This window comes from Palaemon carinicauda, chromosome 18 (assembly GCF_036898095.1).
Source record: "Palaemon carinicauda isolate YSFRI2023 chromosome 18, ASM3689809v2, whole genome shotgun sequence".
Lineage (NCBI taxonomy): Eukaryota > Metazoa > Arthropoda > Malacostraca > Decapoda > Palaemonidae > Palaemon > Palaemon carinicauda.
This window is the reverse complement of record NC_090742.1, coordinates 15,609,045-15,624,044: the sequence shown is the minus strand read 5'-3', so window position 1 is coordinate 15,624,044 and position 15,000 is coordinate 15,609,045. Positions and strand designations below refer to the sequence as shown.

Here is a 15,000-nt window from a genome sequence, read left to right as displayed (position 1 = left end):
TGGACACTTAATCTTGTGACAACAATGTAGGCCTACGCTACCCGTTATTATATCTTTAGGGCAAATAATAGAGTAGGCCAATTTCCTGTCTTATCGAGTGTCCCCTTTTACCTTTATCAACCATTCCAATTATTTCTCTATGTTATCGCCTTTCTTTTGTTTTGGATAAACATTCATATATATCAACTCTACTTCCTTATTAAATCTAACCCTATATAATCTTTGTTATTAGATTTGTAATTTTGTATGTACTCTGAAAAAATTATTTTTATATCGGAGTATTTTTTGTTACATCTAAAAACCAAAAATATATAAATAATCCTTCACACCGCCAAAGTTTCATCGAGTTGAAAATACTGTAACAATATAGATTGATTCTCTAACTTCACTTTCCGCTTCACAGCTGAGCTGGCCGTAACCGACTACAGGAGATACTTGCCTGTCGAAGATACTCCTGAAGTGAAGAAGGCCAAAGATCAGTTCTTCAGTCTTTACAAGAAGCAGGCACTGTAAGTCTGCAGCTGTGTGTTTGTTTATTCTATTGCACTATCTTTGCATGCTTACCTGACTGATGAATTTGTTGGGGGGGGGGGGGTTGCAACAACGTCATCAATAGAGAGCTTTGCAAACTGGGCATTTGTTGCAACAACGCCATCTATCGCGAGCTTTGTTTACTAAAAGTAGTTTTCTACTCCGAATATTTTGAATTATATATATATATATATATATATATATTATATATATATACATATATATATATATTTATATATATATATATATATAAATATATATATATATGTATATATATATATATATATATATACATACACACACACACACATATATATATATATACTATATATGATAAATTTTGCACATTTAGACGTGTTTTTCATATTCAAATAAGCCATATATATTTTTGATACATTAATGTCTGGATTCTCTTAACGACCTCGGGATCAGAGCCCCAGGCGAAATCACACAAAGACAAGAGCTTGTGACCGGCCGGGAATCGAACCAATTAGCTACGATGGTGAAGATGGGTTGATTTCAGTTCTATGTACAAAACACCTGAATTCAACAGGTATAAGTACAGAAGAATTGTCATTGACTTTTATCTTTCTTCGTGGCCAAGTGGTTTAGTCACTGTCTATACAAGCTTGCCGACCAGGGTTCGATTCCCGGCCGGTCACAAGCTCTTGTCTTGTGTGATTTCGCCTGGGGCTCTGATCCGAGGTCGTTAAGAGAATCCAGACATTAATGTATCAAAAATATATATGGCTTATTTGAATATATATATAAATAAGCTAAACTTACAATTTACGGGAAAAAATTTATTCTAAGTTTTCGGAGGGGCCATCTCCCTTCCTCTTCAGGAAACAAGAGAAGGGGAGATGGTCCCTTCGAAAGCTTAGAATATTTTTTTTATTCCTAAAATGTGAGTTCATTCTATATATATATATATATATATACATATATATATATATATATATATATACATATATATATGTTGTGTGTGTGTGTGTGTGTGTGTGTATAATCTTCATCGTCATAATGTCAGGAGCATTATTATTATTATTATTATTATTATTATTATTATTATTATTATTATTTCAGCTTAGCAGCTGAAGCCCCCGACAATGACCTCGACGGAACGAGGACAGCAACGGGTGCAGGAGCTTATAGAGCCGAAGGAAACTACGTCGATTATGAATATTACGATTACGAGGAAGAATCAGATGAAGGGGATGATGATCATGAGGAAGATGATGATGATGAGGAAGATGATGATTCCACCGAAGAGGGTGAAGATTCCAGCGACGAAGAAGATTCATCTTCATCTTCTGAAGAAGATGAATACGGTGACGATTCTAGCGAGGAAGGAGACTCCTCATCCTCAGAAGAGGATTTGTACGGGGAAGACTCTAGCTCCTCCTCGTCCTCCTCCGAAGAGGATGAAGGAGCTGGAACCTACTCTGGTGGGTACCAGCCGCTCAATACCAACGCCCTAGCCGCTCCGAGACCCGTCACCGATACTCCGGAGGTTAAAAAGGCCAAGAGGAAATTCTTCGATCTATACAAAGCTCAAGCTGAGCTCTCCTTCAACGCCCTGACGATAAATAAAAGAAGTGTTTCTTTTCAATACCAAAAGCTTCTCTCCCTAACGCGTTCTCAGTATCCGCGCTCACCTCGTCTTTCTTAGCATGTCGGGATCATTTAGATAGGCTACGGTATGGTCTAGACCTAGGTCTATGTTATGAATAAAACGCAAAAAAGATATTTTGGTGCTCCTCCAATATGTGATATACCGAGTTGTTTTCATTCCAATATGTGATCTACAGAGCAGTTTTTTGCTTGCTTCGCTCGCAAAGAACAAAAAACATCCCTGCTCCTATATACTGACAAGCGGTGCAAATAGAGCTGCGCTCGCCCGCCCCGTTGGTCTTTATTTCGAGGATATTTTTTTAAAACTTCTAATGGTTTTTGCTCCGCACGATCTACTCGTAGATCACACGCCATAAAGAGCAGATCACTATCATAGATTGGTAGATCGCATGTTGGAAGATCAACACGTACGCATCTTAACTCTCTTCCTCATTGTGTCTTATCTCGAACAGCTGCTAAGATTGACAGGTAGCAATAGTAGATTTTATAAGGTTAGTACGATTTTGAAGATTGTCTTGGCTGACAGTTATAGATTAGAAGAGGATAAGAAACGAAGAACAATATTGGCGGGAAGAATTTGCCGTAGGATAACTTTAAATGAAAGCATAGTCTAATGTAAAATATATCTGAAAATCTCGAGATAAAATTAATACGCCATGAATTTAATTATAATCATTTATGGATGTACACAAGCTTATGAAAAGCAATTAAATGTATTAATACTAGTTGTAATAATGCATGCATCCACATAAAAGAAACAATGTAATTCTTTATTAAGGTATTAACTATTCTACACTGAAACATTTAGCAAAATACTTTGCTAAAAGAATTAAAAACGATAAGAAAAATTAAATGACTTTGGAGAAATTTCTACAAAGTTTATTCGTTATTTCCTGATTTTTTTTTTCTATCCATGACAAAGATTATTCGATATCTTTGACCAAGATTTTTCATAAATTCTTGGAAGTTTGTTTGGTAAATTCACACTCAAGATTTTTCATGAAATAATGATAAGGTGTTTTCATAAACGTTGATAAAGAGTTTTCGTAACGTTTTAAAAGAGTTTTCATAAAGGTTGACAAAGAATTGTCATAACTTTTTGATAGTTTTCTTAAATGTTGACAAAGATTTGTCATAACTTTTTGATAGTTTTCATAAATGTTGACAAAGATTTCTCATAACTTTTTGATAGTTTTCATAAATGTTGATAAAGATTTGTCGTTGTTTCTTGACAAAGTTTTCATAAATTCTGACAAAAAATTTGCCTTAAAAATAAAACTGACAAAATATCCCTCTTCGTTGCTTAGACACAGTTAGCCCCTGACTAGTCATCTTCAAAATTGCTCGACGAAGAAAAATAAAAAAAAAAATAGAAATTTTATATTTTATTAAAAGAGTAACTAGATTTTTTATACAGAAATTCGTGTAGCATCTAAAAGCTTAATATTTTGCCTGTACTAAGCTCAGAGTCTTTGATGTTACTGTAGGTTAAGTTTGATATAATAAAGCTATTTTTTCCTGCAAGAAATTATTTTTTTTATTTTGATCCTTAGTGTGGAAGTTCTTGGCTGTAAGTGTGTTGAAAATTTTATAATTAAAGAAAATTAAGTTAATAAAGGGAATAAAAGTGTTTAATAATAATGTTATTATTATTATTATTATTTTTGTTATTATTATTATTATCATTATTATTATTATTATTATTATTATTAACAATAATAATAATAATAATAATAATAATAATAATAATAATGATAATAATAATAATGATAATAATAATAATAATAATAATAATAATAATAATAATAATAATAATGAATAGGAAATGTGCTTACTGAACTAAGATAAATACAGTAAGGTAAAATATAACAATAAAAATTGTGGAAGTTTTTGGTTCCAAGTGTGTTGAAAATATTATAATTAAAGAAAATAAAGTTAATAAATGGAATATAAAATGCTTAATAATAATTATATTATTATTATTATTATTATTATTAATAATAATAATAATAATAATAATAATAATAATAATAATGATAATAATAATAATAATAATAATAATAATAATGATAATAATAATAATAATAATGAATAGGAAATGTGCTTACTGAACTAAAAGATTAAGGTAAAATATAACAATAAAAATTGTAATATACTACTTTTATGATGGGGACGATAATAATAATAATAATAATAATAATAACTTGGAATCATACGCTATAAACCACCAGTCTTTGTAAACTGTGATTTAAAATAAAATAATAATAATTGCGATCCTGAAGCTAGACAAAAGGAACGAGCTATTTTATAATAAAAATGCACTATATATATTCTAAGGTGTATTAAACACCTTAAAGGTATTATATTTATCAGTCTCCGTAAAATCTACCTCCAGGAATTGTTAATAGATGCTGCACAGCGAAGTGGGTTTGGCGCATGCGCCTTGAAGGGCGGAGTTTACGAGTGCCTTCTCGAAACGATACATAAATGACCCGTAGACTTTTACCCCAGTGCATTACTCTCCGGAAAGTCTTCACAGCTTCGACGTGAACTGAATTAAATAGTGTTTAGCTAGTCAAATTCGTGATTACAGCCAACGAAAGGGTATAAATATGTTGTATTGTAATTTTATGATTTATACAATCAGTGATCATATATTTTGTCTGTGTGTCTATCAGTGTGTTATTGACTTTTTATATTTCGTTTTGGTGTCAATATTGTTTGTTCTGTGAAATACTACGAAAAGGGTGTTACTTATCATGGATAAACATTTTATCTTAAAATACGGACGCTTTGCTTTAAACGTGCTATTTAACAACAACAACAACAACAATAATAATAATAATAATAATAATAATAATAATAATAATAATAATAATAATAATAATAATAATAATAATAATAATAATAATTACGGTACATATAAAGGATCAGACAAACTTATTCAACACTAGAAGGGGAATTAGTTAATAATGATTTTAGTCAGAAATTATGCAACATTGAATAATTATTGTGATAGACTATTGGAAACGTCCCTGCTTGGTATTCTTATGGACGGGGGTTCGAGACCCACTCAAGCTCTATAGGTTTTATTAGTGTCTGTAACCTCATCATCCTTGTAAGCTAGTGATAGAGCCTACATGTCTACCAGCTGAGTCATCATCAGTCATTGTCAGGACCTCCCTGGTCCTAACTTGGGTAGAGAGAGGGCTTTTGTACTGATCATTGTAAATTTGGATAGTTTCTATTCTCCAGGGTTTTTGTCCTGTTCCTTGCATCTGCCATTCACGAGAGACCTTTAAATTTTCAAATATGGAGTTAAGAATAGCTTAGCATAGTGAGAAAAGGAAACAAAATGAGCTTAGACAGCGACCAAGTACCAAAATAATCTTAATTAATAACTGGAGGAAAATCTAACTGGATCTTTTATAGTAGCTCGTGAGCCGCAAAGGCAAGGATCAGGTTACTGAGGCGTCGTATAATGTCTCGGAGACCAAACAGGGTCAGTGCTGAAGCCCATTCTCTATACAAGCTGAGCTCAGGGGGCTGAGATGCAGGAGGAACAATACAGTGGCTGCTCATACTCAGTTGGTCGATCAATTAATCCCGCTTTAAATCTCAATTCCTTATCTCCCAATGATAGCAAGGTCATGTTTGCCAGATAAATCTATTAAGCATTTGAGTGTAGCTTGTACTTGTAACTTGCAAATTGTGAGACACTGATAACCCCACTGTTTTCAGAGTTGTCTGGGTGGCTTATTACTCTATTAGGTAGCGAGGGAGAGCTAGTCTATGCTTTGGGTCCAAAGATACATAATTTTGACCAGATCATAGCAAATACGACACTGAGTCATAGTTTTATTAGCAACCACGAAAACTACAGTATTTGTTTTTGTGTGAGTTTGTGTTTGTGCTTGAACCCTGTTTTTTCCTTTATAATTCTGATAATGGACGTTTAATTTTTCAGGTTGATAAACCCTCTAAGACAACTCACGGCTTGGTAATAACATGAGAAGCGACATGCATGCCCAGCGATGCCCTGTAGCTAAACTGATGGCCGAAAACCAGAAAAACGGCAACCTTGGAAGGAGGGGAACTCATCCACCTGGTCTCTCGTATGGTCAATATCCCCCAAAGCAATGTCATGGAATAAAAAGCATTTTGGCTGAAAAAGACGGACCCCTCTTACCCTGTCCTCCTTCAGCACCTCAGAAGAAAGGGAAAAAATCTATTTTCCAAAACCTTCAGAAAGAAAAGCGAGTGGTGACGAAAGGCAATGCGAACCAGGCTTTATTGTACGACAAAGATAAAGAATCCCAGAGAGGACCCCATTCGCAAACGAAAGTCTTCAATGAAAATTGTTCGATTCATGGCGGTCTTGCAGGTCGAGAATCCCGACACATCGTCATACCGAAGGGCATAAACTATCCTCTACCAGGGTATGTAGACAGCAGACAGATGTCCAATGCAGAACGACTGAAAAATTGGAGGCGAAGCTCCTTAAACGTTGCACTCAACCACCATGCCCTCATCGCTCAACTCAAGGGGCAAGAGACGGCATCTCCTGCATACTTACTATCAAACCACCATCACCCAGTCTCAAAACACCCTGCAAATTCTTTTGCACCACGTGCAACACACTCTGCACTAACAATGACCAAAAAATGTCCACATGAGGACTTGCAGTGCCCCCGACCTCAGATACCTAAAGGCCGGTCTTTCTTCTCGGCAGGATCACCAGGGTGCGTTGAGTCGCCAGTGGATGACAATCGCTCTCAGAAGATTCTTGGACTGCAGAATCTTCCTGGCAATAAACCAGTTATTTCTGGTTTGCTCACAGAGTGTACCAACAGGAACATGGGAGTTTCTTTCTGATGTTCAGTTACAGATAACCACGGGTTCAGAGAGGAAGAGGCATACTTTCTGTACTATGCACAGTATTCGCGTGTCAGTTATACACCAGTTAATGCGCCAATCAATTACACTGCAGCCAATTACAATTCAGTCAGTTATAAGCCAATGAAGTACTGAATCCCTGTTATAATCCCTTTCAATAAAAAAAGGAATAAATTAACTTGTATAGAGTTCGTATAGTGATCACTTATAACGAGGGTTATATTGTAGACCTACAGTAGTAACAAGTCATAATCGATTTTCCCTTTCTTTCAATATTCATCCAAGAGGAATGTTGTTGGGTTATAGAATATATACCAAGTACACCTGTGACCTGTTCTAAGCTTAGATACATTTGTAAGTGTACATTTTATCTTAGAGTAGAATTTCTCACAGCTAGAATGCTCCTCAAGAGCTATTCACAGCTAGAATTCGAGGCAGTAGAGAATGTCAATAAACACAGAATTCTAGAAATAAGTTAGATGTATTTCCCGTTACCTATAATCTATATTTGATATTTTTCTCCAATTCTCTTTGAATGTCCTAATTCTAAGTGGGAAATTATATGTTACCTAATGCACATTATTGGCAAATTATACTCTTAACACATATAGCCTAGTTATACTTGATACTCTGTTAATGTGACAAGAAATTTGACATTTCAAGTGTCCTACTAAACTTAGTTAAAGCAAACGTTGATTTGCAATTAATTACTACATGTTTAAGAAAGAAGTATATGTTATCATGTGTTGTATACGGCATATATGGATTTGATATCTTATAATATTTCTTGCATGCTTGTAAAAACTGTTGTTTCATTAGTTTGCTACTTGATAAGGAATCTTAGATTTCATTCTTGCTTATTTTTGTATTATCTATTACATAAATAATGTTATAGCTTTAAGCTATTCCTCCAGAAAGCACTAAAGGCCTATATCAAAAGCAACTATAGTTGTTTACCTAAATATGTATGTGTTAGTTGCAATAAAACAATATAATTCAATATTTGTGTCATTATCTCCACCTCATCACTAACATTACTGTGAAATCAGATTTTTATTTTGTTCATCTTATCAACCATTGCTATTGAATATTTCTCTCATCTCTCAAAATCCTATCGGTTTAGCAGTCACTGATGTTTTACGAGGAGGATAAAGAACCCAAATACATTGGTATTGTAATAAATCTTGTAATTTCAGAGAGAGCTAATTTAAGAGCTCGTGTCTTCAGCACCTAGTCATATATTTCATTTTTGTTTGTTTATATTTATCTGCATTAATTTAATACAGCAGTATTTAATAAAGTAATATGATGAAATGTGTTGTATTTCCCTCATAAATACGACTCATCTCTCTAACAGGATCAACGTCTAAGCTCGGTTAATCAACCCACCCACGCAAATGCCTTATCCAGATGAGAATTTCTCTCAAAATCGTGTTACAAGTTCACTTTTGGTGACATTTTCGTTTAAAAAAAAAAACCTCGATGACTAGTCACACAAATCTAAAAACAAACAAAACAGTGAAATGAAAAATCTCCATCCTTGTAGGCAGAGGTGACAATCACAAAAAGACCAGTTCCATGCGCTCGTGAAAGCCTGTACACACGCTTACGGTCACACAATGGCCTAACCACTTGACGTTCAATTCCAAACAATGAAACCTCATCATCATAACATCTTCAGGGGCGACTTGCAGCGAACCCTTTCTTCCTTTAGATCGATAGGTCGCCTCGCTCTCCCCCGAGATCCTTTTGTTGGGATGTATCGACTGATTTGATACTACAAACTTCTTTTATCTGGAGATGATCATCAGCGGGGCCTCTCTCCTCGCGCCTTCGGCACTTGGTTTACTCTTCAGTTCCTTCTTTCATTTGTTCGCCTTTACGCTGTTTCTTAGAATTATCTTATATTCTTTATTTTCATCCCTCATCTTTGCTTATTTTTCCTGATGTCTTTTATACCAGTTTTAGCGGAGGTCTGACTCTTGGTCGTGATGCAGAATGACACGAATGGGTAAGTTTTCAGTTATGTGACGTGGGTAGGTCTAGTGAGGTCAGCACACCAAAAGTTGGTCTAGAGTCTAGACCAATATTCGAAGCAATCTGCCTCCATCTTACTTGTATGTGCAATGCGATGTTTGTTTAGAATGTGACCTTCTTATTTCGAGAGAAGAAGAAGAAGAAGACGTAAATGACCATCCACGTGTCTTTTCATCTCGTTCGAAACTTTCCTCTACAATTCTTTGATACCAGATATTAATGACTGCCCTAAAATATGAACCGGCCTGACGCGTGTCAGATAAATTTACCATGTTCACATCCCTCATACCTTAAGCACATTTACCGAAGGTTAAAAAAAGAAGTGAACTAAAAGATTATAAAGAGAGACCCCGAGTGTAAATCAACATGATTACCTCACGGACGTTGGATTCAAAGACGTTTGACATGTGGCAATTTATCGCAAGTCTGGTGAAACGACATTACATTAAGTCATCCTCCGTTCCGTCTTATCTGATGTCGCTTTGTTCTTACGCGGTAAGAGAGAGAGAGAGAGAGAGAGAGGAGAGAGAGAGAGAGAGATCATGGAGACTAGCCAGCTCCAGTTACAGTACATATATATCTTATATTACTTTTGGGTACAATTTAGCGTTAATGCAATTGATAGATGATACGAGAGGAAATTCAATCATGCTCTTACTGTCGTTTTACCAGATCCTTGAAGGTTTATATTGAGTTTAAATCTTAAAGAAATATGAAACTGGATTTGTTTTATGATTTTTCAGATTTATAAAAAATAGATTTAAAGGTTTAAAGGCCGATCATGAATGGCAGAGGCAAGGAATAGTGACATTGTCCTATCAAGCAGGACAATGCCCTAGAGACTGACCAAATATACACATGATCAGCGCCCAAGCCCCCTCTCCATGCAAGCTAGGATCAAGGAGGACCAGGCAATAGCTGCTAATGACTCAGCAGATAGACATATAGGCTCCCCCAAAAATTTTTGACTGTTTCATTGCAAATACTGCATGTAGGCCTAATAGTTCATATACCTGTAATTCTTCACAAATTCGTTAATTTTTGTATGTTGGGATACCTTAACATGGTGAGAGGGTTTGTTCATCGCCATGATCAGCAAAGCTGTACTTAGAGCCACCCATACTAGGTTGGTTTACAGTGAACTATCAGACGAAAATCTCCCACCCATCATTAATCCACAGTTGGCCAGCAGCGTGGTGATGAAAACTGGCCAAACCACAGACAAAATAAGGACATGTCAGAGGTTTTTTCCCTACAGTGGACTAGAAGCGGCTACATTTGTTGTTATTGGATGTATTCATCATAGAGAATACAATACATGATTATTCAAATGAAGAGAGTAAATGATAAATTCTCTGACAAGATATAAAATAATTTACTGGTGAAACCACATTCATATTTCTTCTCTAATACCGAAGCTTTAAGATGTAGAAATTATGATCGCTTTGAGTCTTATATGATTACATACTATAACGTATGGTGTTAACTCTGTGCTTGTAAAATGTACATCAATTGTGTTATATATATATATATATATATATATATATCGCAAAAAATCTCACATATAAACAAGAACACAGAGAGAGAGAGAGAGAGAGAGGAGAGAGAGAGAGAGAGAGAGAGATATATTCCAGACAGTTTCTTATCTTTTTTTATACACTTTAAACTGGATTAACAGAAATGAGTTTGCAAGAAAATTTGTAAAATGAAACTTAAGTAAAGTGGAATATTAGAAATTATTCAAAATAATTTTCAAAATATCTTAAGGATATTCATTGTGAGAAATGCTTACGCACATATACATCCTTATACTGTATAGATTTTCATATTCCACTTTATTTAAGTTTCATTTTACAATTTTCTTGCAAACTCATTTCTGTTAATCCAGTTTAAAGTGTATAAGAAAAAAAGATAAGAAACTGTCTGGAATATATTTCTCTCTCTCTCTCTCTCTCTCTCTCTCTCTCTCTCTCTGTTCTTGTATATATGTGATATTTGCAAATACCAGAAAAGAGGCATCAAGAACTATGTCTGAAATATATATTTTTTTTCTCTCTCTCTCTCTCTCTCTCTCTCTCTCTCTCTCTCTCTGTGTGCTTGTATATACGTGAGATTTGCAAATGCCAGGAAAGAGGCACCAAGAACTATGTCTGGAATATATTCTCTCTCTCTCTCTCTCTCTCTCTCTCTCTCTGCTTTGTATATATGTGAGATTTGCAAATGCCAGGAAAGAAGCATCAAGATCTATGTCTGGAATATATTCTCTCTCTCTCTCTCTCTCTCTCTCTCTCTCTCTCTCTCTCTCTGTGCTTGTATATATGTGAGATTTGCAAATGCCAGGAAAGAGGCATCTAGAACAATGCCTGGAATAATGTCTGGAATATATTCTCTCTCTCTCTCTCTCTCCTCTCTCTCTCTCTCTCTCTCTCTCTCTCTTTGTGCTTGTACATATGTGAGATTTGCAAATGCCAGGAAAGAGGCATCAAACCCATGAGTGTAGCATCAGCCCCCTAGCAGCATCCATCTGGATTAGAGATAATCCCCTCGAGTCTCTTTCCCTTTGTAACGGCTCCCCCAAAGGATCCTCAGCTGAGCTGCTGCTGTACTTGGAAAAAGACATTATAGACGTTGGTTCCTGCGAAAGCTTAGGTGGGATTTCAACCAGTTTTTTTATCTTTTTATTTATTTATTTTTTTTGTATGCATTTGCATATGACGATATTGGTGCAGGCAAAAGCTCTGATTATGTAAAAATATGTTTTTTTTTTTTTTTTTTTTTTTTTTTTTTTACATTCGAAAAAACAAATTTTCAAAAACAATACTCCTCCTCTTTGTTGATTTCTGATGGCATAGGTTAATGATTATTTTTTAATAAACTTTATGTAATACTGTTGTTCTTTGTTATATCTGACTTAGTTTTAATTACATTCGAAAAAATAAATTTCTAAAACAAAATTTTTCAATACTTTGTTGATTTCTGATGGCATGGGTTAAGGATTGTTTTTTTTTTATATGAACTTTAAGTAAATATTGTTGTTTTGATTACCTTCGAAAAAAAAATTGAAAAACCAAACTTTTCAATACTTCTCTTTGTTAATTTCTAAAGGTATGAGTTATTGATTGTTAATTATCTGAACTTTAAGTAAATACTGTTTTTCTTTCTTATATCTGACGTTGCTTTAAGCCATCTGTTTTCCGAACTTTAAATGAAAAAATACGAGTTTTCTGTTTTATTATAAATGTCAATTTAGTGGTGGTCTTAAATAAACTTTTAGGAATTGGTATTAATTATTAAGTATCAAGTATTAAGTATTAAGTATTAAGTATTAAGTATTAAGTATTAAGTATTAAGTATTAAGTATTAAGTCTGCCACCGTGGTAAAACACCAGAAACTAGAACGGGCACTCAGCAGAGTGCATACCTTCGCCTATATCATGTTGTATATCATAAGATAGGCAATTGAATCATGCACATTTTAGCACCAGTTTCATGCAAATCCGATAAAAATTGACCACGGTATATCAAAAAGACGTTTTTTACCTTTACCTTGATCCTTGACCCAATCACTTTCAAATTACTAGATAGGCAATTGAATCATGCACATTTTAGCACCAGTTTCATGCAAATCAGAAAAAACATTAACCACAATATAGCAAAAAGACGTTTTTGATATATTCGTTACCTTAACCTTGACCTTTGACCCAATCTCTCCCAAAATCTAATGAAATTGTCATTAGAACATGAGCAACCATTCCAAAAAATTTCATGATATTCGGTCAAATAGTTTTTGAGTTATGCGAATCACAAACAAACACACAAACAGAAAAACACACAAATAAATACACGCCTATCAAAACATATCCTTCGCACCGAAGTTGGCGAATATAATAACTCACAGAAAAATACCAACTATTGTTCAGTTCACTTAAGGAAAACATACGAAATAGATAACTAAATAATAGTTTATTCGAATAATAAATATATCTGTTCTTACATCGATTTGATGAGCATCACCAATGCAGGGTTCAAATAAACGCATTTAGGATAAAAGATATTTATCTCTCTCCCTCTGTAAACACACTCAACAAACATTTTCTCTCGAAGGAGCTAAGGCACGGACAAAACTATCATGACCGATATCCTTAATTCACAAGACGGACATTAAAGACAGTTATGGTCTAAAACACTCACTCCCCAGGGTCGGCTTCAGTTATAAATTGTTCTGTGGATTCTTCGTCAGAAGATTAAGAAGAAGGAAAGTTGTGATAAATGCTCCCAAGATCGGATTACTTTCCTGTGGGAATTTGTCGGACGATAGATTCAAGTTAGAAATGGAAGTGTTTGCACGCACAAATTCTATCAAAAATTACATTTACTCACTTTATTTTTCATTCACCCTACCGTGAATTATACTTATTATCATTTCACTCTATCTTAAATTATACTTATCATGCACTCATCCATACATCAAATCATTTGGGTTTTACTTTCATCAATTATCTTCCTTATTCCCTGACAATTTCCATTTTCAAGCCAAAAAAAAAAAATACGAACATTAAAAAATATCTATTATCATTAAGACACAACGGGAAGAGAAGAGATTCCATTTTTGTTTGTTTGTTTGTTCGGGACGAGAAGAGAGTCCTTGTTTATTTGTTTATATTTTTGCTTAAATCATGAGCTCTCGGAATCCTTCGAAGTCGACCTTTCCTTTGCCGTCCTCGTCAATCTCTTCGATGATGTCATTCAAGTCGGTGTCCGAGAGGTTGTTGTCCAGTTCCCGCAGGATCTCGCGAAGTGTTCCCGTCGTGATGTAGCCGTTACCTGCAAGGGATTTGGGGCGTTATGACATTAGGAAGAGGAGGTGTGTGTGTAGACATACACTCACACACAGGTACACACTCATGTGTATATATATATATATATATATATATATATATATATACAAAATTCATACACAAAAACACCCACACACAGATATACACACACACACACACACACACACACATATATATATATATATATATATATATATATATATATATATATATATATACATATATATATGTGTGTGTGTGTGTGTGTGTATGTGTGTATGCATATACACACACACACACACACACACATATATATATATATATACATGAATATATACATATATATACATATATATGTATACATGCAGTATGTATATATCTAAAACAATATCCAAGCAACCAATAAATCAAACAAATTGCCAAATCCACCGTCTCAAAAAATCACAGCAAAATAATACCTCTCTCTCTCTCTCTCTCTCTCTCTCTCTCTCTCTCTCTCTCTCTCTCTCTCATTTTTTACTCCGCAGGGGATCATCATCGCGCCCCCTCAGAGCCTCACCTTCCTTGTCGTAGAGTCTGAAGGCCTCGCGAAGTTCGTTAGTGATGGTTTCGTCGTCATCGTCCTGCATGAAGTTCGATGCGATGATGACGAACTTGTCGAAGTTGATCTTTCCGTCTTCTGCAAGATCAAAAAGGCTTGAGCAGTGTTGCCAGATGAGTTAGTATGAAAATCCCCCCAAACTCAAAAATCTCCAAAACAACCCGAAAATCACCCCAAACCCCAAAAATCACCCCAAAACCCAAAAATCTCCAAAACAACCCCAAATCCACCCAAAACCCAAACATCCACAAAACAGCCCAAAAATCCCCCCAAAACCCAAAAATCCCTCAAAACTCAAAAAACCCTAAAACAACAAAAAAAAATCCCCCCAAAACAAAGAATCCCCAGAACAACCCAAGAATCTCCAAAACAACCCCCCCAAAAACATAAATCCTAAAACAACCCAAAAATCCCCCAAAACAACCTAAAAATCTCTCAAAACAACCTATAAATCCTCAAAAACAACCCCAAAATCCCCAAAAC

At 34.8% G+C, this 15,000-nt stretch overlaps 3 protein-coding genes across 3 annotated transcripts in view; 2 read left to right on the top strand and 1 right to left on the bottom strand.

Annotated features, from left to right (window-relative positions):
- LOC137657634 (YTH domain-containing protein 1-like) overlaps positions 1 to 3,685 on the top strand; it is a 165,040-nt gene extending 161,355 nt beyond the window's left edge. Inside the window, exons 3-4 of the mRNA XM_068392024.1 lie at positions 404 to 509; positions 1,618 to 3,685. Coding sequence (XP_068248125.1) covers positions 404 to 509; positions 1,618 to 2,203 — 692 coding nt within the window. The 3' untranslated portion in view covers positions 2,204 to 3,685. The remainder of the gene's footprint in view (positions 1 to 403; positions 510 to 1,617) is intronic.
- Positions 3,686 to 4,665: 980 nt separating this feature from the next.
- LOC137656987 (uncharacterized) lies at positions 4,666 to 8,052 on the top strand. The gene is made up of 2 exons (XM_068391335.1): positions 4,666 to 4,770; positions 6,134 to 8,052. The coding sequence occupies exon 2, from the start codon at positions 6,175 to 6,177 to the stop codon at positions 7,039 to 7,041; it is 867 nt and encodes a 288-aa protein (XP_068247436.1). The 5' UTR covers positions 4,666 to 4,770; positions 6,134 to 6,174; the 3' UTR covers positions 7,042 to 8,052.
- A 5,021-nt stretch (positions 8,053 to 13,073) lies between these two features.
- The window catches only part of LOC137656986 (troponin C-like), a 25,916-nt gene continuing 23,989 nt past the window's right edge, over positions 13,074 to 15,000 (bottom strand). Inside the window, exons 4-5 of the mRNA XM_068391334.1 lie at positions 14,476 to 14,595; positions 13,074 to 13,923 (exon numbers count right to left, since the gene is read on the bottom strand). Coding sequence (XP_068247435.1) covers positions 13,769 to 13,923; positions 14,476 to 14,595 — 275 coding nt within the window. The 3' untranslated portion in view covers positions 13,074 to 13,768. The remainder of the gene's footprint in view (positions 13,924 to 14,475; positions 14,596 to 15,000) is intronic.